Source organism: Scedosporium apiospermum (genome assembly GCF_000732125.1).
Source record: "Scedosporium apiospermum strain IHEM 14462 chromosome Unknown SEQ_SAPIO_0176, whole genome shotgun sequence".
NCBI classification, from domain to species: domain Eukaryota; kingdom Fungi; phylum Ascomycota; class Sordariomycetes; order Microascales; family Microascaceae; genus Scedosporium; species Scedosporium apiospermum.
In genome coordinates this window covers 1,344,848-1,370,467 of record NW_015971877.1, presented here as the reverse complement: position 1 = coordinate 1,370,467, position 25,620 = coordinate 1,344,848, and the positions used below count along the sequence as shown (strand labels likewise).

General features: G+C 53.1%; 7 protein-coding genes and 2 pseudogenes across 7 annotated transcripts; 6 read left to right on the top strand and 3 right to left on the bottom strand.

The window, feature by feature from the left end:
• Positions 1-384: 384 nt before the first annotated feature.
• Positions 385-1,884, top strand: SAPIO_CDS10914 (uncharacterized protein; the record flags this gene model as incomplete). The annotated part of the gene is made up of 2 exons (XM_016784447.1): positions 385-1,504; positions 1,601-1,884. 2 exons carry the CDS (start codon positions 385-387, stop codon positions 1,882-1,884), a joined length of 1,404 nt encoding a protein of 467 aa, XP_016638661.1.
• A 1,910-nt stretch (positions 1,885-3,794) lies between these two features.
• Positions 3,795-4,717, top strand: SAPIO_CDS10913 (putative nad dependent epimerase dehydratase protein; the record flags this gene model as incomplete). The annotated part of the gene is made up of 2 exons (XM_016784446.1): positions 3,795-3,856; positions 4,000-4,717. 2 exons carry the CDS (start codon positions 3,795-3,797, stop codon positions 4,715-4,717), a joined length of 780 nt encoding a protein of 259 aa, XP_016638660.1.
• A 1,535-nt stretch (positions 4,718-6,252) lies between these two features.
• SAPIO_CDS10912 (Fumarylacetoacetase) lies at positions 6,253-7,701 on the top strand (the record flags this gene model as incomplete). The annotated part of the gene is made up of 2 exons (XM_016784445.1): positions 6,253-7,228; positions 7,367-7,701. The coding sequence occupies 2 exons, from the start codon at positions 6,253-6,255 to the stop codon at positions 7,699-7,701; spliced, it is 1,311 nt and encodes a 436-aa protein (XP_016638659.1).
• Positions 7,702-9,554: 1,853 nt separating this feature from the next.
• SAPIO_CDS10911 (Fungal specific transcription factor domain-containing protein) lies at positions 9,555-12,483 on the top strand (the record flags this gene model as incomplete). Its single annotated transcript, XM_016784444.1, has 5 exons — positions 9,555-9,911; positions 10,051-10,067; positions 10,188-11,310; positions 11,375-11,641; positions 11,725-12,483. 5 exons carry the CDS (start codon positions 9,555-9,557, stop codon positions 12,481-12,483), a joined length of 2,523 nt encoding a protein of 840 aa, XP_016638658.1.
• Positions 12,484-13,899: 1,416 nt separating this feature from the next.
• Positions 13,900-15,486, top strand: SAPIO_CDS10910 (annotated as a pseudogene; the record flags this gene model as incomplete).
• Positions 15,487-16,135: 649 nt separating this feature from the next.
• Positions 16,136-17,353, bottom strand: SAPIO_CDS10909 (Casein kinase II subunit beta-1; the record flags this gene model as incomplete). The annotated part of the gene is made up of 2 exons (XM_016784442.1): positions 16,136-17,005; positions 17,195-17,353. The coding sequence occupies 2 exons, from the start codon at positions 17,351-17,353 to the stop codon at positions 16,136-16,138; spliced, it is 1,029 nt and encodes a 342-aa protein (XP_016638657.1).
• A 1,386-nt stretch (positions 17,354-18,739) lies between these two features.
• On the top strand, positions 18,740-19,477 carry SAPIO_CDS10908 (annotated as a pseudogene; the record flags this gene model as incomplete).
• A 444-nt stretch (positions 19,478-19,921) lies between these two features.
• Positions 19,922-22,242, bottom strand: SAPIO_CDS10907 (Class E vacuolar protein-sorting machinery protein hse-1; the record flags this gene model as incomplete). The annotated part of the gene is made up of 5 exons (XM_016784441.1): positions 19,922-20,637; positions 20,694-20,880; positions 21,091-21,855; positions 21,952-22,112; positions 22,200-22,242. The coding sequence occupies 5 exons, from the start codon at positions 22,240-22,242 to the stop codon at positions 19,922-19,924; spliced, it is 1,872 nt and encodes a 623-aa protein (XP_016638656.1).
• A 757-nt stretch (positions 22,243-22,999) lies between these two features.
• SAPIO_CDS10906 (RanGTP-binding protein) lies at positions 23,000-25,036 on the bottom strand (the record flags this gene model as incomplete). Its single annotated transcript, XM_016784440.1, has 3 exons — positions 23,000-24,644; positions 24,734-24,768; positions 24,857-25,036. 3 exons carry the CDS (start codon positions 25,034-25,036, stop codon positions 23,000-23,002), a joined length of 1,860 nt encoding a protein of 619 aa, XP_016638655.1.
• Positions 25,037-25,620: the final 584 nt, after the last annotated feature.

Below are 25,620 nucleotides of genomic sequence, written 5' to 3'. Positions count from 1 at the left end.
GATGTTCTCTGGAGGATTCAACCAAAACATCGTTTCTTTGTGAAGAGATCTCTGTCCGGCGTGCTTTTCTACTCACCTCTAGTCATTCGCTTAAGACTGTAGTGCTGTTGATATTTTTTGCTCCTCTCAATTTCTCGTTCCGAATATATTCCCCCGGCGCAATTTGCGACTCTCAGCGGTAACAATCATTGAGTCGACCTCGTCGTGATCCCGCGGAGAAAAGAACCATGATCGTGGAAGCCTGGAGTGGTGCCTAAAGAGCCGGACTACACAGGGAGGGCCCTTCATTCCTAGGATACTAAAACAACCGCGCAAGGTTATACCGCTTTCAACTCTGAATATTTTTCTTCTTTTCGCCGTCTTTCGGGACTCCCAACATTGACGATGGTTGCGCCATGGGGAGAATCGCCACGGCGTCCCATTAACCTCCCCTTCGCCAACAATTGCAGCGCGACGGCTTCCTACGTCTCCGGGCTCCTCCTTGGCAAAACTTCAGAACCCTCCTTCCGAGATGTCTCCGCATTCTTCACTGCCATGTTTCCTACCCGGAACTTGAGCAACGACACAATCCTCGAATATCATGACTATGTTTGGGACTCGCGTGTTGACCGTTACGATTACGGAGACGCGCTCGAGCCCTGCCGTTCGCAAGTATGCAAGGCGATAAACTTAAAGGTCGACAACACGGGCATCGGCATCGGCACTATCGTCTCGGTCGGGCTCGAGGCGCTGCTGGTCTTGGGCTACTGCGTGATGGCTATTGCGCTCTACACGCGCACCGTTCCCGGGGAGCCCAAGATCCCACCCGCTTCGCACTTCACCGCCCTCGACAGGATCATCTACGCGTTCTACGGAACGACTCGGCACTTCTTCATCTGCGCCATCATTCTATGTCTCGGAACATCTATCGGCCTCATCACTGACGGGGCATACATAATGAAGCAGAGAGACGATGACTTTTTCCGACCATACGGACACCAGTTTCTCGTCGCCTGCATCGCCTTCTTCTCCCTCGCCGCCACCATCCCCGCCTACCTCTGGGGCTCCCGCCGCCAATGGGTCGATGCGCCCCTCCTCGTCGTGACCTGGATCCTCTCCGCTGTAGCGATCGCGTTCAGCGCAGTCGGCCCTCGCAGCTATAACGACTCCTTCGATCGTGTTTGCCCCGACGATTTCTTCCCCCTCTCTGGAACACTCCCCGCCGCTCATGGCGTCGGCGCTTGGTGCCCCGTGCTGTTCGCCCTGTGCATCGGTTGCGTTTTGCCCTTCTTTAGGTGCGGTGGGCGGAAGATGTGGGCGAATCGGGTGATTAGGCGGGCGATGAGGACGTTGATTGTGATTTATGCGGTGTTGGGATTCATTGGTGCCTTCGCGTACCTTATTCTCCTTTACGTTTTCATCGGGAAGACGACGTGGATCGGGGACAGTAAATGGGATATGGGCCAGGGGTTGGCTCTGGCCTTGTGGGTTCCTTTGCTATATGAGTTGGTCCACCTCATGAGTGGTAAGCGCTTTTTCACCTCACCACCCTCTTTACGGCCACCTCCTCCAAAGCATCTTCACTTTTTTCTCCTACACCCGATAGTAACCTGTTATATAGTTGGCATCGACAAGGGCCTAACTGCCAGTCTCCCCCGAGAATTCGACGCCGTCCGCGAAGACGATCTCGACGACGATGCGGAGCCCGTCTTCATCCCGGGCATGGCACCCGGTCCACGCGGCGACACCCGATACGAACAACCTCCAGCGCCGGGCGGCGCATTCGGCCAGAGTGTGGGACTCGTCCCGCAGATGCCCCCGGCGGTGGTTGTGCCGGAAAAGGGGAGCATTGCGGCCCAATTGAGGGAAGCATCGACTTCACAGCTTACGTATAGGTTTGCGTAGGGCGGCCGGGCTTTGTCGGTTTTTTCTAAAATATATTCCTTTTTGATCGCCGATCAATTGCGTTGTCGGACGACGCCAAGAGTGGGCTGCCTGGGCCCAGACTACTTGGCTTCTTCGATATCTACTGATGGTAGTGTCATACGCATAAAGTGTGCGCCCGTCTTCTATTCTGCTGTAACCACTGATCTTCAACGTTAGCACGTTGGCTATGAACGATACCCAAATAATAAACACTCCATTTCGTCATACATCTGTATCTACCGCTTACAGTTGCCGCCTTGAAAACGCAAGGAAACTCCCGAGTGTCTCTCACAGCCGGGACTCTTTCAAACACGCAGGATCGGAGGATGCTATATAAGATCAACTTCCAACCTCAACTTCCTTGAATCCAGTCCCTATCGCAAGATCCCCAGAAAATGACGCCACTTTTTTTATCCGTTTACTATCTCTAGTTCCGTCCAGAATGAAGTTTTGGATTGCCTCATTAAGCAACATCAATGTAGCCAGCCCGTCTCAACATTAAACTCATCCGATGACGCGGCCGACAAAGTCGCCGAACCTCATAGCCGGAAACGGCTGCAGAACCTTCCTCCGAAAAGGGATTTGTGAACCATTTTTTTCGTAGGATTAATAAACCAAATGATGAGTAAACTGCCAAAAGACAATGTGTCAGGTTTGATTTTCCCGTCTCGTCTCGAGCCGGAGAATGGTTCCGACAGCGGGCTGTTGTTCCGATGAACGTCTTCGGGGGCACGCGGTTCTTTCGCTTTTCTCCGCGGCGGGACGGGGAGTCTGGGGAATTAGGGATTAGTGATAGGGGATCAATTGAGAATCAAGATTAGTGATACGGCACGACGACGAAATGATGGAGTTCAGGGTTTGGGGGCTACAGGTGAAAGGAACTCAGCAACTTGAACCTCTCAGTTGTCTCCTCGCTAACTAGTTCATAGGTAGATCATAGAGAATAGGTATATTGGACTTGGATTTAGGTCTTGAGGTTGATATATTAAGGCGTTATCTCGAACGGTTGCACAACGAGTTCGAGGAAGACACCCGTGTTAAGACGCCGAGCAGCGGAGGAAGGATCATTGGCGAGGATCAAGGCCTGGAACACCACACACTACCTGGGACATCGAGTGAGTCTCACGACTCGTCAATGACTCGGTCGATCAATATATCTGCAGCCTTTCTGGCATCGGGTTTCCGACGCCAAGACGTCCCAGGGCCCAGGATTTGCAAGGTAATCCTCAACTCGTCGATATTGAGTTCGGGTGTGCTATCAAACGATAAATTTCAACCTCATTAGCCTTAAAGGACCTACCGTGGACCCTCCACGTCATCGCCCAATTGTGGCGTAAAATCGGCGAGGGCTTTTGAGAGGGAATTATCGAAAGAAGAGTGAAAATGAAAAAGAAAGGACCCTTGGCCGGTTCGCAGAAACCCTGGACACTTTAACCGGCACATCACCCTGCCGGGCAGAACGCCTTTATCATTTTGCGACACTAGACGTAATGATATATCAAGCAAGCCGTCCACCAATCGATTGGGAGAAGGGGAGGGGTGTGGGATGTGCTACCGAGGAGTTTTGGGGAAAGCTTGACAGGTATAAGAGCTTTTGTCATGCCACGTTTATCGAACTGGAAGCTCCTTGGTGATAGCTCTCGTCGATCGTCGAGGTAGGTCGAGCTTCTTGCTAGCTTTTCCGTTATTAGTTTCCTCCATGGCTTGAGCACAACTAACCTTAGATATCTTCACAGCTAGCGAGTAGAGAGCTTGAAACACACATAGTCTCCAGAGATAGCTTGTCGATCCCTCCTGACCGCTCGACGACTACGGGAACACTACAACTTGAATTGGTCGCTATTCTCCTAATTCTCTAGTCTAAAGACGGCTGGAAAGAAATCGCAATCATGGGCCAAATGCCAACGAAGCCGATGCCTGGGGCCAAGTTCCAGGTCATTGGTGCTGGGATGTACGTTGCTCCAGGCGACTGGACTTTCTCAAGAGGTGTTGGATATCGGGCCGGGCTACTGCCTACCATGCTAGGGCCGGATTTGGTTCTCGCAGCCAGTCTCCCATTTACAGCTCCTTTTACTAACCGTTCTATGGCCCCAGGTCTCGAACTGGTACCAAGACCCTTAACGAGGCCCTCACCATCCTCCTCGGCGGGCCCGTCCACGACTCCGGCGTCCACTCCACCGGCGGAACCTTCAAGCAAATCCGGGAATGGGGCCAAGTAATGGAACTGGTCGCGAAAAAGGACAAAACCTACGCCGACAAAAAGCACATCCAATACCTCCTCGCTGACCTCCTCGAAGGCTATGTAGCCACCATGGACTGCCCCGCCGCAGCTCTAACCCCCGAACTCATGGAAACCTTCCCGGACGCCATCGTAATCGCCACGACGCGCTCTCCCGAATCCTGGTGGCGCTCCATGCAGGACATGATGACCATGACGAGCAACTACCACCTTCCCTTCGTGCTCATGTGGGTGCCCAAGGTAAACCAGTACGGCATCTGGCGCGAAAAGTTCAAGAAGCTGGCCATCTTCCGCTATGGGCTCGACATGTTCGAGGAGGGCTCGCTCGAGCTCCATGAAGACCATCTGAGGGACGTCGTGCCGAAGGATAGGCTACATTGGTATCAGGTCAAGGACGGGTGGGAGCCGCTGTGCAAGATCCTGAACTTGCCGGTGCCGGATGTGCCGTTCCCGCATAATAACTCGAGGAATGACGCGAGGCAGACGTATAACCAGCTGTTGCTTGCTGGGTTTTTGGGGTGGTGCGGATTCTTTGTTGTTGCGTATAGTTTTTATTGGTACTTTTGGGGGTGAGTGTGGGAGAGACAGCTAGAGGATGGCTAATGCAGATGTGTTTTTATATACGTTTCTATTTGGAGGTCTTCTTCATTTTTTTCCCCCTTCTCTTTTTCTGAACCACTGCTTTTCCCCTTGCGTTCTTTTCATCTTCTTTTGTTCTGTCTGTCGGTTCGGGGATGGCATCTTGCTCCGCTAGACTCGTTGAGGATGTATCACCCACCACGTTTCGAGTAAAGGATCAACTAGACGATGCGACCCAAGAATAGAATCCAGCATTATACCTCGAGGTTATCCGACTCTCCAATGAACACGTCTCTGTTAGCCAAAGTAAGGCTTTTTTTTTTTTTAGACATTAGTTCCCGATATGTTTCTTTTGGCGGACCATGTCGTGGAAATTGTGAAGGGGGAGAAGAAGAAGAAGAAGAAAAAAAAAATGTGCAAAAAGCTCACCCCGGGCGTCGAAGTCGACGATTCCGAGGCTACGAAAAACCGCAGTTTTTGCTGACAACCATTGAGCAGTTTGGGGAAGCCATCCCCGAGTGCACCCTGCAGTGCTGCTCGGCTGGCAACTTTGGGCCTGGAGGAATATATAAAACTTTGGTGGGCGATGCGTGCAGCTGAGGAAGCTGCGAAGGGGGTTGAAAGAGCTCCTTCCTCCATCTGAATGCCTCGTGGTTATTTCCGGATTGGGGCAGTCCTCGATTGCAACGCTGGAGGCTGTAGCCTTCCGAGATTATGTAACCATCAAGCCAGGTTTGGTACAATGGTACCAAGCAGTTGCATAAATGATCAAGTTATCAGTTCTTCGTAGAGAGACTGAGAGCTATTGGCTTCCACATGCTGCCGAGTGAAGTGGGAAGTGCGGAGTACCTGTTGTCTTAAGTGCCAAGGGGGAAGACAACTCGGGGGGAGGATATTACCAATCGGGTTGCAATTGGTCAACCTTGATTTTCGTGCTCTTTCCCATTTCCGCGCTTAAATGAGGGGAAGCTTCCAGCCTTGAAAAGCCATTGTCCACTGGGCATCAAAGCCGAGCGTGGGGAAGAATGGAGGGATGGAGAAGGGAGGCTCGGGATTGTGTGTATTAATCGCGGAACGGAATGAGTTGTCGGCCGGCGTCGGGCTTTCGGGTTGCATCGGGTTAGCCCCCGGACACCTCCATCTCCATCTCCATTACCAGAAGCTCACCAGCTCGGAAGTTGGAACGCGGGGCAAGAAGCAGCTTGAAGTCGACCTCCAGCCTGTTGTAATTAATTGTACCTGCTTTTTCGTAGATTGTATCAACCATATCACGGTATCCCGGCATAATTTTTTCTCGACCGAGCCCAGCTCTCTCAAAACCTAGACTTGTCATCGCTGCCTCTGCTGGGGGCCGTTGGGTTACTCTTACATACACGTACCTCTCGGGCGGAAGAATCCCATAAAATCATAATACGTCATCTGCCGAGTGCGGACATCACACAATCGTGAACTTTCCATCCCCCTCGAGAGCTGAGAGTCAAACCCCAAGAAATAGCCTCCGAGATCAATCAAGCTCTCGAAACCATACAATGGCGCAACAAAATGAACCTCTCACGTCCTGGCTGGACATCGACCCAGCCAGCGACTTCTCCCTCGCCAACCTCCCCTTCGGCGTCATCAGCACGTCGGCCTCCCCCAACCCCCACGTCGGCGTCGCTGTGGGAAGCTACGTGCTGGACATGAAAGAGCTCGCCTGCCATCCCGAGTTCTACCGCGTCTTCGACTTCATCGCCGAGCACGGCGACGTCTTCTCCAAGCCGACGCTCAACGCTTTCGCGGCGCTGGGCCGTCCCATCCACAAGCAGACGAGGAGCCGGCTGCAGGATGTCTTGTCCGCCGGGAACTCGACGTACGAGTCCTTCCTGCGCAAGGACGATTACTGGATCTCTAGGATCGTCGTCCCCGCTAAATCCGTCAAGCTCCACCTCCCTGTGGAGATCGGAGACTACACCGACTTCTACGCGGGTTACCATCACGCGTTTCACGTAGGCTGCATGTTTAGAGGGCCAGATAATGCCCTGCAGCCGAACTACACGCATCTGCCCGTGGGCTACCACGGACGCGCCTCCAGCGTCGTCGTCTCGGGGACCACTGTGCGCAGGCCCCGGGGACAAATCCTCCCGCAGCCGCCGGTCGAGGGCCAGCCGAAGCAGCCCATCACGGCGCCTTGTCGAAGGCTCGATTTCGAGCTCGAGTTCGGCTGCATCATCGCGACGCCCAACGCCCTTGGCGACGGGGTCTCGGTGGGCGATGCCGAGGATCATATCTTCGGCTACGTTCTGCTGAACGATTGGAGCGCGAGGGACATCCAGACGTGGGAGTATATACCGCTTGGTCCGTTTAATAGCAAGAACTTTGCCACATCGATTAGTCCGTGGGTTATCCTTGCGGATGCTTTGGAGCCGTTCCGGACGGAGGCTTTGGAGAACAAGACGGAGGTGCAGGAGTATTTGAAGGGTGAAGATAAGGCGGTTTTTGATATCAACCTTGAGGTTGAGCTGAAGAGTAAGTTAATTCGTATACACCCCCCTTACGCTCCAACTCCCCTCCCCTCAGCCAAAAACCTACGTGTATAAAGTACGAAATGGTTTTACGTTCTTCGTTTTGAGCTAATCTTTTCTTTTTCTCTTCCACCACAACTAGCGTCCGACGGAAATTCATCCACAATTACAAGGGTGAATGCCAAGAACCTCCTCTGGTCCTTCCCACAAATGATCGCCCATCACACCATCGGAGGATGTCCCATGCGAACGGGCGATCTCCTGGGATCCGGCACGATCAGCGGGCCTGGTGAGAGCGAGAGAGGCAGTCTGCTGGAAATGTCTAACGGAGGCAAGAAGGATGTGGCCGTGGGCTCTGGCGCCGTTCGTAGGTTCTTGGAGGATGGCGATACGGTGGTGATTAGAGGGTTTGCTGGGACTGGCAGCGGGCGCGTCGGGTTTGGTGAATGTGCTGGCACGATTGCGGCTGCCAAGTAGAAGCTGGCGAACGCATCCGATGTCAGGTACCGCGGTATGAGCTATTACTTCGTAGGCCACCGAATGGAAATGAAGTTGAGGCTATGCTTCGTAAATTGGTTTAACGCCACCGGGGGATCGGGAGTCACGATCGTAGTCCATTTCAGATGGCGATGGAGAGGAAAAGAGGTATCATTTGATGCTTTTTTCCACACTACGATACCGTCTAAAACTACTTCGTAGGTCCGGCTCGGCGAGATCGCAAACGAGATTGACGCATCAAGTCAGATCATCTCTGATAGAGACCACTCTTACCACTTCTAAATCCGCGCTATTCCGCATCAGACCTGAGCAAGAAAGCCGCACGGGGATTTCAAGGTTGAAGAAACGCCAGCGTCCCCACTAAATCGACCAGAAACCCACCAAATCCACCACAGCCCACCGTCCGATGCCACCATGTTTTCCCTTTGACTACTTTGACTAGCGGCGGCAAGTTTCGGTCGTTGCAGATAAAACCAACGCTTGGGTTGGAACTTTTGGTGGGCCGGGAAAAAAGACAAGCCAACAGGGTATGTGCCATCTCCACCACCCCTGCAAGGGCACCGTGTCGACTGAGGATCGACAGCTAATCTCACTGTTTTCGTGCTCACAAGTTGGCGGGGATAGCACAGTGTCGATGGTTAGTTTGCCACTCTTGAGCCACACCTTGGCGAGTACACGCATCCCACATATTCAGCCCCCGGTAGGTCAATCAATCGTGCAGTCAATCAGTGTCTCATTACTGGACGGCTGTGGTCTGGATGGACGTCGGACGGGGAAACGAAAGCTAGGTCGATTGCTCACGTCGTTGGTGAGGCGGACATCAATGACGAAGCAAAGGCCAAATGGGCTGCATCAATCAATTCAATATTGGAGTATCTGTAGTGTAGTGCAGCATCTGCAGTATCAGTATGTACGAGCTGCGAAGTACGAAGTAACCTCGTGCCCCAGGTCGCTCCTGCAAGTCACCTTTACGAAGACGACGACGAAGCAAAAGACGACGACCTGGAAGACTCTTGCCTGGCTGGGCCTGACATGTGGGTTTTGGTACCTTCGTACAGTGGTACTGGACTTGTAATTGTACCAGTAATTGTACTGGTATCGGTACATCCGGCAAAGTACAACCAGAGCTGCAGTGTGCGAGGCAGTTACGAATGAAGGAAAGAACAGTTCCGGCGCAAAAGTATCAATTATATCTCACGATCGTCGTTCTTGCCTCCCCATTGCCAAATGCCAACCACCCCAAAAGCCTCAGCCAAACCCGCACCGCATTTTGACCGCCCTGTTCTCTCCCTCCCGCCGCTTCATCTCACACTTTTCTTGAACGGGGCTCGTTGCAACCTGGATCCGTGTCGTCAGGGGCCGGCTCGTTTCTTATTATTATTGCGCAGCGAAAATACCGAGAGCACTTAATTATTATTATTACACTATTACTATTATCATTATCATTATTATTATTCTCTTTCTTTTGAGGAAAATAGTTCCCGGAAATTCGATGAAAAAATGGGCCGCAGTTGAAACGATGCAACGACGATAGTCCAAGGTCCCCATGGTTCCCCGTTAAATCGAAACCTACCATCCAGAATCCCCGAATTGAAGCCCGGAAAAAAAAGAAAACAAGCCTCGTTTTTCCCTTTCTCTTCCGCTTTCCTGTCTCTCAAGTCCTCGTTTCTTCCATTGTCCTCCCTTTCATCTACCCCCCGCGATAATCAGAATTCCGATTTCGACTTCACTAGAAAGCTACCCTTGCCACTTCCTTCCCCCACCAAAACCCTCCACATACCGCCCTCCCTAACACCCTCCTTTCCCCCACATCAAATCCGTCAAATGGAACAATGGAACAGATCGAAACGCAGGTAAGCGACCTGCGATACCTCACCCAAACCCCCGGCGAGCATCACAGGGCCGCCGCCTCGCCCGCCTCCGTCGTCTCCGTCGATAATTCCGCTCTGTACCGTGGCCATTCCTCGCACTCGATGCAGCCGTCGACCCCGGCCGGAGCTTCTGCGCCATACGGTTCCGGTGGGGGGTCTGCGTCTGTGCCTGGCGGTGTTGGAGGATCGCGAAACTCGATTTCCCTGGATGGGCCGACGCCGGGGAATGGCGCAAAGAGAAAGGCCGATGAGGAGGAGCCTGGGACTGGCGCTGGGGCTGCGGGACCGACGAAGCAGCAGAGGAGTAAGAGGAATCGCGTAAGTGGAATCCCCCGAGGAGAAACTTTTTTTGGGTGTCGGACTTCGAGAAGCCCGTCTTTTGCATGCTTGCGAGTGGGACATATCGTGCGAAAGTAGGCCATGGTGTACTAACACGACTTCAATCGGCTGGCTATAGTATATCTCAATTGCCTGGTGAGCTCTTTCCCACCTCCTCATCCCCCCGGAGCTTTCTCATCCTCTGCGGTCGCCCTGTACAGGACAACCCGTTGCGATTTCATAGCGAGGCTAACTCTCGGAATTTTCCTCCCTTAGCAACGAATGCAAGCGCCGAAAGATAAAATGCAATGGCGAAACCCCCTGTCAACGATGCGGAAACCTCAACCTCGCCTGCCTATACGCTCCAAACTGCTGCTCCAACAACTTCAAAGAGTCCGAGGAGTTTAAAAACATGACGGCCAAGGTCAGCAAGCTCCAGGAGCAGGTCGACAATCTCTTCCAGAGCCTCAACGCCCTCCGAAGCGAAACCCTCCCGCGAATGCTTCCCCCGCAAGACCGCGTCCTACCTCTCGTCTCGCCGAGCGCACCCCCGACCGTTTCGCCATCTCCAGTCTTGTCGCACGGTTCTGCGTACCGGCCTGAGATGACACAGCCGAAGACTACGTTCCGTGGAGGGCACCTGGGCGGCGCGTCGTTTGCTACTGATATGCCGACGATACAATCTTTGGGAGCATACAAGGGTGTGCCATACGGCACTGGAGACTCCGAGGCCGATGATCAATCGCCTCGTCCGCTGGCTATTCAAAGTGGCGCCAGTGGCGGACCGACTACTTCGGCCCCTCAGGACCCTCTATGGGACATGTCGAATGACGAGATGCTTCGCCTTTGTCGCCTACACGAAGAGGAGATTGGAATCTTGTTCCCGGTTATTACCATCCAGACCGTTACAAGTCACGCGCAAAGTCTAGCCTCGTTTATGGAGAGTAGTAGGAGAGACGGCATGTTACCGAGCCTAAACGACGAGAGGACGTTGCTTCTGAAAGTGGTCATCTGTTGCGCGCTCACCTTTGAGGAACATGGCCACAGCGACAAGGCGACTCGTATCTACGAGAGTATGGAGGCTGAGCTCAACGCGAAGCTCATGGCCGAGGCGAACAACGTCAGGAATTTACCGCTCCTCATATTGCTGGCAGGCTACCGGTTCCTATCCAACGACGAGATCCTTGCGTGGAGAGTTATGGGACAGGTGGCGAGGTTGTGTCTCGAGCTGGGTCTGCATCACCGGAGTAGCATGATGGCGATCGAGAACGACGAGGATAGGCAGACTGGGCTTACGTGCTTTTGGTTTGCCTACGTGTATGAGAGGATATGGTCGTTTGGGACGGGGCTACCGTATGTTGCGAGAGACGAGGATATCGACCCGCAGCTACCGTTACCGGTACGTAAAGCAGGCTTTGTTTTTTGTTCTTTTCCGGCTATCATTTGCTGACACTCTCTTCCAGGAGGATCATCCATATCTCATGACACTGATCGCGTACTCGCGGTTAGGCGCTCGAGTTTTCAAGCTCACGTCACAGTACGGCCAGCCCGCTGCTCAGGAAATTTCGACCTACGAAGTGAACAACCTAGACCGAGAAATCGTTCAGTGGTATGAAAAGGCGCCGGAGGAGGTCAAGATCAAGGACTGGAGTCAGGAGAAGCGGATGGTTACCACCCCTTCGTACAATCTTCGACGATTGCGGATATGGACATATCTCCGCTTTAACCAGGTAAGAAAAAGAAGGGAGCTTCGGTCACATGTCAAAGACGTCTCCAACCTTGATTCGTTTCGTCTAACTGGTCTTTGATGTAGCTCCGTCTATGGCTGTATAGGCCCTTCCTTTGCAACTCCAACACCATCCGAAACAACTTCCACTACGCCCAAACCGCCGTTCACCTCGCTACCGACACCATCCGCTACCTCAACCACATCGACACGACGACAAACCTCTACCGAAAAATGCAAGTCTTTTACCAACAATTCCTCACATCGGCCGTCGCCGTCGTCTTCCTCGCTGCGGCGCACTGCCCGCAACAGTTCTCGGCCGTGTCCCGCGACCACTTTTACATGGTGCTCGACCTCGTCAAAGACCTCTCGGCAAAGTCGTGGGTATCCAAGAGGCTCTGGCGCACATTCAGCGCCCTCAAAGAAGTCGCGCCCAAGGTGACGGGGAGCATGATGACCCCGTCTGCCGCGCACGACGACCATCTGACTGACGGGTCATCGACGGGGCTTTCCATGGGATCCGGCACCGCTAGACCGCAATCAGCTCTTCACCCGATTTCGATGATAAATAATAATAATACTAATAATAGCCCCTATCCGAGACCTACGCTCAGATCGGCTCCCGTAGCGCCGAGGCCCGGGGGACCGTACGCGCAGCATGCCGAGCCCCCCGTGGCGCAGAGCGCAAACGGTGTGCAGTTGATGATGGAGATGAGGAGGGTTTTCGATGTTTATATCGGAGGCGGGAGTGGAGGGCCTGGGAAGGTGGATTTATTACCTTCGGCGAATTCGTTCGGGAGATTTGTGGAGGAGAATGTGTTTCACCATTTTAAAGAGTTGGTTTAGGATGGATGGTGTGTGTGTGTGTGTGTGTGTGTGTGTTTCGTTTCAGTGGTTGTAAGCTCTTTTTTGGAACTTCTCTTTCTTTACCTCGGTAATCCCCGGTTGTATGGCGATGGAGTTTTGGTGCGGTGGTGATATCATGTACATGTAGAATGGGGGCGTCCATGTTGATGATCGGGGTGGATGTTTTGTTGGGCACTTTATATAGATGGCTGCGATGATGGAGAGTGGTGCGATGCTGGTTGTTACGATATTCCTCCAAGGGCGAGTTACGAAGATTACGAGGACGCGTCAACAGCCACTTCTTGAGCGGGAATGGAGACCTTGGTTTTCCTCTGCTCTGAATCTCATTCTTTGAGTTTCTGCCTAACCTTGCCTTGCCTTGCTCCAATTTCGGGACTTCTTCCCGCTCGTGCACTTGGGATTCAATGAGGCCAAGCGTCCACGCAGTTCTTGAATCGAGCCAGCTCTCGCCTTACCGTCCGGCGAGAACATCGCCATTTCTTGATCTTCGCCGAGTGCTTTATACAACCCGTCTCGTGCCACACACCAAACGCAATATTCTATGTTGCTATCGGGATAATGAAGGGCACGACAGCCTGCTACAAACCGTCCTCGAAAAGTCTTGAAAGAGGAAGTCAGACTTTCATTAGACTCATGCACGGCACAGTCAAGCACGTCATCCTTCTCCTCGTTAGGAAGCACGGCGGACTTTCGCTACAGGCCAGGTGTAACCATAGCACCGGCCTCTCGAGGTGATTGTGCCTGACAGATATATATCACCACTCAGCTCTCACTGGCGTTCTCGAGGATGGACACTCGAGGCGCTTCCGTTCCGCAGGAGGAAAAAGTCCCTCTAAGGAGAGAAGAGAGGCAAGTTCCCGTAGGTTTCCGAGTAAACTATGATTGTAAAAACGGATTTCCGGAGATGCTTTCCGAGAAGATGACGCCCGGAAGCGCTCATTGTGCCGAATTAGACTTTGTTTGACCTTGGCAAGATCCGTGCTTAGCCTTTCGTATTCAGAGAACTCTGGCCGGGTCGCAATAACACTCAAATCATCCAAAAATCTTACGCGTCTCTTTCCATTTCCAGGGAACGTGAAGGAAGTCTCGGTCATGAGAGCTCTTCTCAGGTTCAACAGGAATTCAGAGCGTTGAAGTCCATGATGAGATGTGACGATGCGTCCCCCCCACGTGACTGACCCGAAACGACGTGTCGAAACATCGACAGACGCAAGTCAGTCCCGATCCGTAGACATGAGAAGTATCACAAAGCATTGTTAAAAGGGGGGAAGCATCCTGTGATCAATTGATTCAATTCTTCATTTTGGATATAAAAAAAACCATCTCTATCCCAATCGATACATCCTAAACCATGCATCTCACACCAAAGCCCCCCTAAGCCAAGCCATCGCAGAAATGACCCTCCTCAACCTCACTCTCCCGCAAGCAACCATCCTTTCTGTCTCTCTCCCCATCCTCCTCTTCCTCCTTCACGCCCTCCTCCAACCGCCCATCCGTCGGAATGCCCACCCACTCCCCAAAGCCCCCAACACCCTCCCCCTCCTCGGCAACGCCCTCCACTTCCTCCGCCCACGCCACGAGCTCCTCTCCTGGTTCGTCGCCTGCCAGCGTCTCCACGGCCACTCGACCCTGCAGATCTCCGTGCCGACGGTAGGCCGGGGCGTGCTGATAAGCGATCCGAAGAACGTTGAATTCGTGCTCAAGAACGAAGGGGTGTTCGCGAAGGGCGACTTTGTCAAGTCACGGTCGTGGGACCTTTTTGGTTATGGTATCATCAATGCTGATGGGGAGCTGTGGAAGGCGCAGCGGAAGGCCGGGTTGGCGTTTTTGAGCGCCGCGAATCTGAGGATCCTAACGGAGGTGGCGTTGCCCAAGTATCTTGGCGAGAGCGTCGAGGCGTTGAGGGGGAGGGCGGATGGGAGGACTGTTGTGGATATGCAGGGGGTTTTCCATGAGATTACGACGAGGTTGATGGGGAAGATGGCGTATGATATGGAGATGCATGCTAGGGATGAGTTTACTCTTGCTTTTGAGTATGCGAGCGGGGTGACGGCCGAGCGGTTCCAGAACCCGCTTTGGAGAATCACCGAGTTTTTCATGGGTTCTAAGTTCCGACGCGCCGTGTCTCTCGTCCGGGATCACGGGAGGCAAATCGTCGACAGCGCCACAAATTCCCGGCGCGAGGAAGGGAACAAGAAAAGGGCAGGCCTAGGGGGCGAGGACGGGGGTAAACTCGACCGAATCTCCGGGAGCCTGGTCAACTCCCTCCTGGACTCGATAGGAGATGAGAAGCTCGTAGCCGACTCCGCCTTGAATTACCTCTCCGCTGGCCGCGACACGACTGCCCAGGCACTAACCTGGACCCTCCACCTGCTCACACGTTATCCCTCGGCAACACGCCAAATGCGCCGCGAAATCCAGCGCATCCTCGGCTCTTCCTCTTCATCCTCCCTTCCCGATCCGTCCCTCTTCACACCCACGTCAGCACCTTACACCCTCGCCGTCTTCTACGAATCCCTCCGCCTCTACCCGCCCATCCCCATAGAAATCAAACAAACCACCGCCGCCACCACCCTCCCCGACGGAACCTTCCTCCCCGCCGACTCTGTCCTCCTCTGGTCCCCCTGGTCCATGAACCGCTCCCAAATCACCTGGGGTCCCGACGCCGACTCCTTTCTCCCCGACCGCTGGCTCTCCCCTACCCTTGCCGGTGACGACGAGAAGGGAGAACGCCCGCACTTCGTCAACCGTTCCGTCGGTGAATTTCCCGTCTTCAACGGAGGTCCGCGCATCTGTCTCGGTAAGAAAATGGCCGAGCTGATCGCCGTCCAGGTCCTCGCCGTCGTCGTTTGGCTATTTGATTTTGCCGACGCGGAGCCTGGGATCGAGAGGAAGAGCCCGAGTAGTTTGACGCTGCCGATGGAAGGGGGGCTGCCTTGTCTTGTGAAGTTGAGATCTTCTGAGGCGGGAGGGGGTGATTAGGATGTGTGATTTGTGCATGTAGTTGAGATCTAGTTTGCCATGTTTCCGTAATCTAAGCTCGCTCCTCTATTGTTGGAGGGGATTGTCACATCTATTTGCTCTATGTTTCCGCGTACCACTCATCATTCCCCTGGGAGGCTTATACAGGTCCCGTATTTTGGCCTCATATACTACTCCTTACCGACCAACAGGGCAGACAGGATTAAAAAACAGCGGCAAGAGACCGAGAGAAGCATTTTATCCACACATGGACTCATTGAATTCATATCTCTCGACATCTGTTAAACATGGAGAGAAAGAGGAGGGAGCCCTCCACTGCCACGTTCTGCCATCCTCGAATAGAATCACCAGAGGCATCGAAAAAAGAACTCCCATCCAAAGGGAAGAAAAGAGAGAGAAGAAAAAGAAGAAGAAGAAGAAGAAGCAAGCTCTCTATTAACACGATATAAAACCATCCCTTGATTCTGGCCCCTCTCCCAGTTGTGACAGTGGATCTTTGAGTATTTATTTTCATTTTCGTTTATTTCCTCCTTCTTCGTGTGGTTTTCCGCAACACCTATAAACGCCGTGCCATGAAAACCCTCCACATACACACGCCGTCCTACTCCTGCTCCCTGCTCCTAAGCGTCCCCCATGACTGCTCTCTTCATCATAGCTCTGACTCCGCACCATTAGCAGTCTCCACGTTCATCGGGCTACCGTTGGGCCCATGCCGCCTCGATCGAATTTTAGCAGCGCCCCCAGGAGGCCTGGGACGGCCGATGCCCCTCCCGGTGGAGGTCATGTCCTCGTCGGAATCGGAGTCTGGGTGTTGCTCGGCGTAGAGCCTGGCCTCGTCGAGCTCGTTTAGGTTATCGGGTCGGTTTCTCAGCCACTGCATACGGGGCCCTGAGCGAGCGAGCTCAGACACCCTAAAGCCGTAAATCTTGGGTTGGTAGATCCGGTTTCGACCAAGCCCCGGCGCTATGTTACGCGCGTACACACCGTTAATGATCTCGGAACCCTCTTGGATCCTCGTGTTGGAGAGGAACTCGACGCCGCGTTTCGTCAGATCGTATTCGGGGAAGGTCAGGAGGAAGAGGGCACCGAAAGTGCGGCCGAAGAAGGCGCCGTCCACGGTCTGGAATCGGCTATTAGGGGGAACGTATACGTCGAGGCAGGAGGGGCAAAACAGCTTGACCGTGTCCTCGCCAGGGATGTCGGAAAGCCCGACGGGGAGAGTTCGCGCCATCTCGCAATTGGTGCGGGGGCAAGCGCCGAAATGGCCGAGCTCGTACTTTTCGCTCATTTGCTGGATGCCGGCTCTCGAGCAGATGTATCGTTGGTGGATAAGACCATACAGCAACTCGGCTGACGACTCGATGACGGACAGGTCGCTGGCCATTCGACTGTGGGCGGCATGTCGTCTCTCTTGCCTCGCAATCATGCGATCCTGGTTCTCTCCTGACTCGCCCTCGTCGTCTTCCTCGTCTTCTTCTTCGTCATCCTCGTCGTCCTCGGGCTCCACATCAAGAATCATCTAGCGCGATAGACATCATGTTAGCCCACGTTAAATGCCCTTAAAAAATAAAACAAAAATAAAAGAATTCGTAGGTTGCATCCTCTATTCATGGGGAGAAGAAAGAGACGGAAAAAAAAATATGCGATGCAGTTAAGGTGTGCCGGGGGAGGAACAAGGCACGGACGGGGTCGGGATTATCGAGTGTACCTCTAAAGCCTCCTTGTACATGGCAACCTGGGTCTGCAGACCCGTCAAGTTAAAGTCATCCTCAATAAAGTCCTCCGAAACTTCCGCGAAATACTCATGTCCAACGGTCGAGCAGTAGGACGAAATCCACGTATCGGCCGGACCCGAGGACGTGGACATGATGCTAAGCACCATCGAGCGACCACTCTATACCCAGAGTTCAGGGCCGCCAACGAAGAAAAAAAAAAAAAAAAAAAGAGCGAAGAGGGTATCTTCGGGGTTGCGCTCCGTTATATCGAAGGAGAGCGTGTTGTTGATAGAGGTCCAGGGGACTCAGAGAGGAGCGGGGCGTCTCTGTGTGGAAAATAGCGGGGGTGGTGGGCGCCAGCGGAAAAATGCAGCACTGAGGCCAAATGACGCCAGAATTAAGGGCTGAGAAGGACCGGGGCGGGTTCGTTGGATGAATCGACGAGGGATTCCAAGAGGTTGAGAATCAAGCTACGAACGCGATCATGGCCGTCGAGGTTTCGCTGTCATCTGGGAGCTGGCGGGTGGTTCGAACGTGACGAAAAGTCGGGAGGAAAACGGCGATTCCAAGTCGCGACCCAGGCACTAGGCTTTAGCGGGGCAGGCGGGAATCAGGGCAGCAGCCTTGAGAGAGAGCCAAGCAAAACAATGGATGAATATAGAGTCAGAGCGGAAAGATCAGGGAGCGAGGTTATCGATGTTCGGGCATAGAGGGCCTTCGTCGGGGATATATATCAAGTCGCCAGGGTCGTCAAAGATTTGTCCATCCCAATGTCGTGGTGGCCAGACCCAAGCCGGAAGGCAAATCCAATCGCTTCTTATCAACAGATGATGCGGTGCGGCGTAGGATGTTGTTATTAGGGGGGCTGTGGGCGTGCGCTGAGGGCCAGGCCAAAGTGGTTGGTGGGACCACCGCCATCGCACCTGAATCAATTGTGCCCCATCACTTGTCAGCCAGCCTCAGGTCGTCTTATCTTATCGTAGCTTGCACGTGGTCTGGATGATCTGTGCCACTGGCTGCTTAGTCATCGAATATTGTCTTCCTCCAACTTACATGGCGGTTCAGGGAAGGAGCTCTTGTCCAACACGGATTCGACAGAGCATCGCCGTTTTCGTATAGCTTCGAGTCGAGAAGAGGCTGAAAAGTCGGTCAGGGTCGGAAGGGTATACTACGCAGAATAATTAGTGTACCCCCTTGTTCTAGGAATGAATAAACTTAGACCCATCTCTAATTTTCGGCGACTGCCACAGAGCTTGAATCGGGCTATTTCCCATCGAGCTCTACCCTCCAGAGTTGCTGTCCTCGAAGCTCCGTTCCACGATGCAGACATCCAAGAGTTCATAAAATTGACGGAAAACCTCAAGATTCCTCTCGCATTTCACGCCCCACTTACAAATGCACAGCCAAACTTTCTTCCAGCTCAAGAAAAGTGGTTCACCGGCATCCAAGATGCATCATCGAGCTCTGATCCAGCGAACCCGGGGCCTTTGAGTTCCTACCTCTCAGAATTCTTCTACCACCCCTTTCCCTACGAGCTCATGAGCCCTCAACCACTCTCAAACCCCGTCAGCGACCAACAAGATGCTATATGCCTCTTCCTCTCCTGGCTCTCAACCCAAACATCTCCCCAGGAAACTCTCCTATTAAACTCCCTCATCCCCATCCAATCCACATTCCTCAAACCCCCCAACTCCCCACCCTCCTTCCTCCAATTCCACGCTCCACTCTCCCTCCTCCTCTCCGCCGTCGCCTTCAACCGCTCATTCCCAAACACCCCCCTCCGCCAGCTCTACATCGCCCAATCCCCCATCTCAGACCTACCACCAAAGCTAGCCGCCGACCTCCCAACACCACGCATCGTCGCCAACTCCGGAAAGGGAGACATCTACGCCTCGAGCATATGGCTCGGTCTCGAACCGACATATACCCCTCTCCACCGCGATCCTAACCCGAACCTCTTCTGCCAGCTACACGGCGTGAAAGTCGTACGACTCGTGAAGCCCGCCGCCGGGGATGCGCTTTTTAGGAATGTGCAGACGAAGTTGGGACGGAGCGGGTCTTCGAGGATTAGGTTGGCGGATATGATGTACGGCCCCGAGAGGGAGCTTCTTCACGAGATGGTCTGGGAAGATGGTGAGGCGCATGACGCGGAGATGTTTGAAGCGAGGGTTGGGCCCGGGGATGCGCTGTTTATTCCTATGGGTTGGTGGCATTCTGTGAGGAGTGAGGGCGAGGGTGGATCTTTGAATGCCTCTGTGAATTGGTGGTTTCGGTGAAGTGGAACGGCGGCGAGCTGATCTCGATGGCCTTGATGGGAAGGCCAAGTTTTCTGTACGATATGCGCCGTGTACAACACATCAATTCTCCGCGCCGACCATAGATGTCCGCAATATTGCCTGTTTATTTCCCCGCATAAGTTTTCTTACGATACGGCCTGGGTTTTAACGGTCACATATTTGCACTGCGCATTTGCCAGTATTCCACTCGAATTATCACTAAATGAAAGTTTACGTCTGCGACAAGAGTGTGACATACAACTAGCTAAATGGAAGAAAGGCCACGCCAAACGCCAAGCAGGAGAATAAGTTCAATGATGAATACCAAGGCACTTGCCATCCCAATTCATATAGCCTCTCTAGAAAACAAAAAAAGAATCCTCTCCTTGCGTTCCATATACAACTAACTAGCGAACCCTGGAGGTCCTCTCTTCGCCGATGCGATTAGTAGCCGCTGGGCTGGCGGTAGTAGTCGGCAGGGCCAGGTGCGCTAGGCTCCGAAGAAGGTGGTACATAAGGCTTGTACTGCGGGTGTCCGTTGCCCGCCTGGCTGGGCAAACCCTGGCGCGCGTCATACAGTCCGCCCGGAGGAGGAGACACGGCATTCTCTGGCCTACCGGGAGCTAGTGCCTGTGGTACGGGAGGAGCTGCACCAGAGGGTGCGGGGGGAGCTCCGTCGTACTGAGCCTGGTTCTGCGAAGGATTGTAGCTCTGGTACTGGGGCTGCGATGGCTGCGCGTGTGCAGCAGGTGCGGTAGGCTGGGCGAGAGGACCACCAGCGTTGGGAGGATTGTACGGGTCATCAGGCGAGTAAGGGGCCGCAGGGTTTAGAGAGTTCTGGTTATGCGGAGCGATGGGTGAGTCGTACACCGACGTCGCTAGTTCTTGAGCACCGTACGTGCTCCCAGGGCGCTGGTTCACTTGCGAGTAGGCAGTGTATTGGTTGGATGCTGGAGGAGGTGAAGACGTATTGATCGGAGCAGGTTGACCTGCAGATCCGCTGGAAGTCGGGCCAGGTCGGATTGGGTACGATTGCTGTTGAGATGGGGCATGAGGGTTCCCGCCGGAGGGGATTTCGGCTCCGGCGACATAGAAAGGAGCGGGTGTCGCCTGGCTCGGGCGTTGGAAGTTTCCAGGCGGAGGGCTGACGCCATGGTAGTCTATTTACCACACGTTAACGCGTGTTCGAGCTTGCCATATTTGGGTCAATACATACCCTGAGGCCCAGGCGTGTAAAATCTTTGAGCATCATGAGGCGGTCCTCCAGGGCCACCCTGGGGTGGGTAGCCTGGCTGCGGGGGCCCCGGCATGTATTGGTGGTATGACGGCTGAGGAGGATGGGCCATCGACGACTCCAAAAGGGCTTCATAATCCCGACGAGCCTTGATGAACTTTTCATTCAACTGTGTGAAGTCATCTGCAGGGAAATTATTGTTAGCAAAATTCGTGGCAGTGAAGTTTAATCACGTCTTTGACATGCCTTTCTTCTGAGAGTACTTTTCAATCAATCGGATGAGCTTAGGGCGAATTGCAGTCGTTTGGTGGTACAATTTCTAACATCGTAAGTTAGTAACCACGCAGCTCGTTTCGATGGGACACGAAACCAGACGTACAGCAATCTCGTCATTATCCTCCTCCCGGGGCGAGGTATTCGAAGCGCTCAGCAACGTCAAGAGCTTCTCGACATTCTTAATCTCGGCAAACACCTCTGCCTCCATCTGTGCCTCGCGCTGAAGCTCCTCAGGAGTGGGATCCGTGAGCTTTTCGACGTAGTTGAGAGGGAAGATGCCCGTCTTCCCGCGAAGGGAGCCGCGCCACCAGTCCTTGTACACGGATTCTAGGACGGCAATCACATCTCCCTTCTTGAATTCAAGCTCGCCACTCTCGGACGGCACAAAGTCGTATAGAGCGCGGACACGGGAGACCGTCGCCGCTGTTGTTCCCGACGCCACTGGTTTTATCTCGGCGGCAGCGGCAGCGGCACCACCGGCGGCGGAGGTTGACGCCGTAGCAGTCGCAGACTCGGAGGTCTTCTTCTTACGCTCCTCCTCTTGCAGCGACAGCTTCAGGGCCATCTGAAGCTCTTCCTCTTCCTTTTGTCGGTCGAGATCGGTAAGGTTGTTCTTCTGGGGTGCCGAGGGCGGCTCTAGCGTGGGGTTGGTCTGCTTGAGGCGGTAAAAAGCATCGTACATGATTCCGAGGTCGGCATCGTTCTTGAACATGTCGGACCACTCCTTCATCCTCTCGAGGATCCTAACCTTGACTTGGTTGTGGGTATTTCGGTCGTTCGCAAGCTTCAGTAGGGCATCCGTGAAGGCACGGCTGGCAAGTTCGCGGTGCATCTCCTTGCCACAGTTCTGGCTGAGCGCATTTGCAAGCTAAGATGAAGGGGACACAGGGTTAGAAAGCGATCACACTGTCGAAGGGGTCTCCTCAGGTATGAGCTGATAAGTCGCAGCGCTTCAAAGACATACCTCGAGAGTATAAAGCTGTACATTAGCATTTCGATGCGCGAGGCGCTTGATTATGCTCTGGACAGCCTCTTTGGGACCACTATTGTCGGCAGACACCCGGTCGCAGACTGTCATGATAGCTCCCCAATCCTCCGAGGTAAGGTTCTCGTCGGTCGCCTGGGCTATTGGTTCGGGAATCATAGTCAGAATTTATTACATTGGATCGGGATGGAAGTATCAGGGTAAATCAATAGGTAGTCACCACATACCGACGACTTCGTCAAAAGGACCAGCCGCTGCCGCACGAAACATGATGAGGGAGGAGGAGGATGTGATGTATCGAGGTTTCGTGTATTCGTCGGTCGCACAGTGGGCTCGATGAGGGCTCTCCTTTTTGCGAGACGGGGTATAAATTATCGCAGGAAGAAGCGGACGATGGCTAAGACATTAAAAAATAGGAATTCATCAACAGATGTTGGTGATGGGGATACGGTGGCGGTTATTGGAAGGAGTATGAGTATTGGTGGAGCCTAGAATGCTTGGTGCTGCCAAGCAAGGGATCACCAGCAGCAGGAGCAGCAGCCTTGTCTCCGGCGCAAGGTATTGGGCTAATTTAGGAGGGGGAATTTGGGTGGGACCAGTCAGTAACAATACGTAACCAGATGCTATCTTCGTCACTGGATGACGAACCACGCCACAGGCAGGAGCCATTCGGGCAGCTGTGATTTGCTATGACCAAGAAACATATGAATCAGCCGAAAAATAGCCAGGCTCTAGCATTTTTAGTGACGGAAATTCCACACTGCATCGCAGCTTTATTTTTGTCCCAAGCTCCCTCTGGACGGGGCTCACATACGTAAAACCATCGTACCGAATACGGCGGGCCATTCAGCTTCAGCTCCAGCTCTTGACGATATTTTTCTTCCTTCCAATTTCTCTACATTCCGTGGTAGATATCATCTCCAAAACGCTCGATCGTTATTAGTGTTATTAGTCTATGGGCCTTGATTGGTCTCATTCTCAGGAAGCATAGTGATCCGTCTGGGAGTACTTCGTAAGTCCCATCAAATCACTTGCTTGGACTATCGGTATACGGATCAAATCCAACTCTTCGCTTAGCATCATTCCTCGCGTTCCACTTATCCTCACCCGTCAATCCCGTAGTCGACGTCTCTTCCAAAAAGAACGTCAGGATGTGATCGGGAATGGATAGGTGGCACATTTGCTGAAACTCTTGAAGACTACTCAAGCGGATCAGCATTTCCATGAGAGATAGCGATGAGGCGATAGCCCCAAATGGAGACCTCGCAACCAAAGACTCTTGGCTCGCCGATGCTTTTTGAACGCTCAAGTTCTGGGATACAGGACGCGAAGACGATTGAGACGCGGTGCCATGCGACGACATGACAGAGAGGCGCCGAATCTGGTCAATCAGACTCGAGTCTAGTGACCGCCTTTCGTGGCGAGGCTGCTGTTGCGCTTCTTGGTCTGATTCGCTGTCTTCGTCGAGATCACTAGTCTCTGACTCGTCCTCTTCAAAGACCTCGAGAGCTAGCCACTCGGGATCTAAATGCATAGGCAGCCTCCATTGCTCCTTTTCCAGGCCACGCGAAGCCTCGTCTTTTCTAGTTGCCTGGCGCCGGCTCTCGATAGTCAGTTGGCGGTCAATGTCTAGCTGCTCATCCGACTCTTCCGAGTTCAAGTATTCTCCTCTTAGCAACTCATTACTGCTCGTCAGAGAGTTGTACAGCTCTAGGCGCTCCGCCATGCGTGACGGGACCTTTGGGGCAAGATCGCGTTTTAGGAGCAGGACCGGGTTGTTATCATACCCCGTCCCGTTGCCCACGTTTAATATTCTTCCCGTATCTGTGTAGAATATTTTGGACAAATGATGAATCGGAATAGACTCTCGTCTTCCGGCATTGCAAACGGTATCATACGGAGAGGGTTGAAAATCGTCATGGACCCGCCCATCATCCAAGTCCTCGACGATCTCCAGGTGGTATGAAAACTCATCGGTCGGGAAATAATCCGGCGCTACATCCGTCGAATGCCCGGATTTTGGTCTGTAACCCTCAAGAGGGTCAAAAACGTAGTGTATAGGCGTACGGCATAATCGAACCCGAGCTTTGTGCATCACCTCTTGCCAAATAGGCTTTCTCTCATTTTCCCCAAAGCCGTAAGGCACCTTTTCTCGCGACTCGGGGCTTCTTTGTGTTCTTGGTGTCGACGGCGGATTCTCATCGACAACAACCGCGGTGGGGTCATCGTTCGCTTGTCCAGAAGTAGTCGAAGCATGGCCTAGGAAAAGCATGTAGAGAGACAAGGTAAAGGATGGCCCGATTTGGACGGGCTTGGTGGCCTCGGCATATTGGGTATCACCCACAATCAAAAAGGTACTGGCTTGGAGCAGACGAGACGGGGAGACCCCGGGTGGCAGTGAGGTACCCAAACTTTCACCAGAGGCTGTAATGGCAAGCTGCAGTAGTGGGATATCATGGTCGATCCGCGCAAGGAGATTCTTGAGATCGAGGATTATAGACCTGAATGCTGCTTCCTGCCTTTCGGGTGTTTCTCTCGGACATCGTCTCTCTGCTAATTCTTCTTCTGCGGCTGCTATATCCTCTAGGCGCTTTCCCAAGGAGATGATGTCTTGGTGTAGTGACTTGGCGAGAGGGACGGCTGATTCTAGGAATATGTTTCCCCGACCGGACCTGCGAGGCGGGTAATTGATGAGTTAGTAGAGAGATAATCGATAGCATAGCCTCGGTTCGAATCGGAGGATGGCAGTGCCAGGACGTACTTGAACTCGATAAGATCGATGGCGGGTGATATAATCTTAAAAAAGATGATTAGCTTTGAATATCTCTGCATTCTAAGAGGCCAAACCATGAAGGTTGACAAGAAGACATCACGTAGTACCAACCTGTATCTTGCTGTCGAGACGCTTCTGGAGAGACTTCAGCTCAGTACGTAGATTCTTGTCATCAACAGTCTTTAAAAGACGAGAACATTGAGAAATGGCATATGTCGAGGTAAGGGCAAGTCCCGACCTGATGGCATAGTTCATAGCCTGGACACCAAGCCGTGAGAGTAGGGCGTCCATCGGTGGCAAGGGGAAACCGGGGATGATTCCATTATGTCTAGAGGCATATATGGGAGGGGAAAGTGCATAGGTTCATTCCCTGTGTTGGGTTTGTTGTTTTGGTTTTGGCCTGGGATAGTGAGAATAGAATAACAGAAGCTTTGGTTGGTGCCTTCTCAAATCACACGTGCATGTGCAAGGGGGACAGCAACAACACCCCTGAGAGACAACACATCAATGATGGGCATCGACGAGGGTTAAAATGTACGTATGTACTTCCAGTCCAAGCTCCATAGGCAGAGCCCAGTTTCCGGTCTGACCAGGATAGCTATCGAGTTCAAATCCTAAAATATGAATCATATCTACAGTAGCACAAACGCCCAAGTCAGCAGCATCATTTGACCTTTCATTGTTGGCTGTGCTAGACTCGGTGAGTCAGGACGTCAGCGCAGCCTGATTTTCGGCTGGGAAGGTTCGATCGACTGCATTAATTGATCCTTAGGCTCGGGTCAATTCAGCAGTTTTAGGCAGGGACGTTCCATATTATCTGATCACCGAGTCTAGGTCAACAAGTCAACCACCACATCGAATGGATTTTGCCCTCG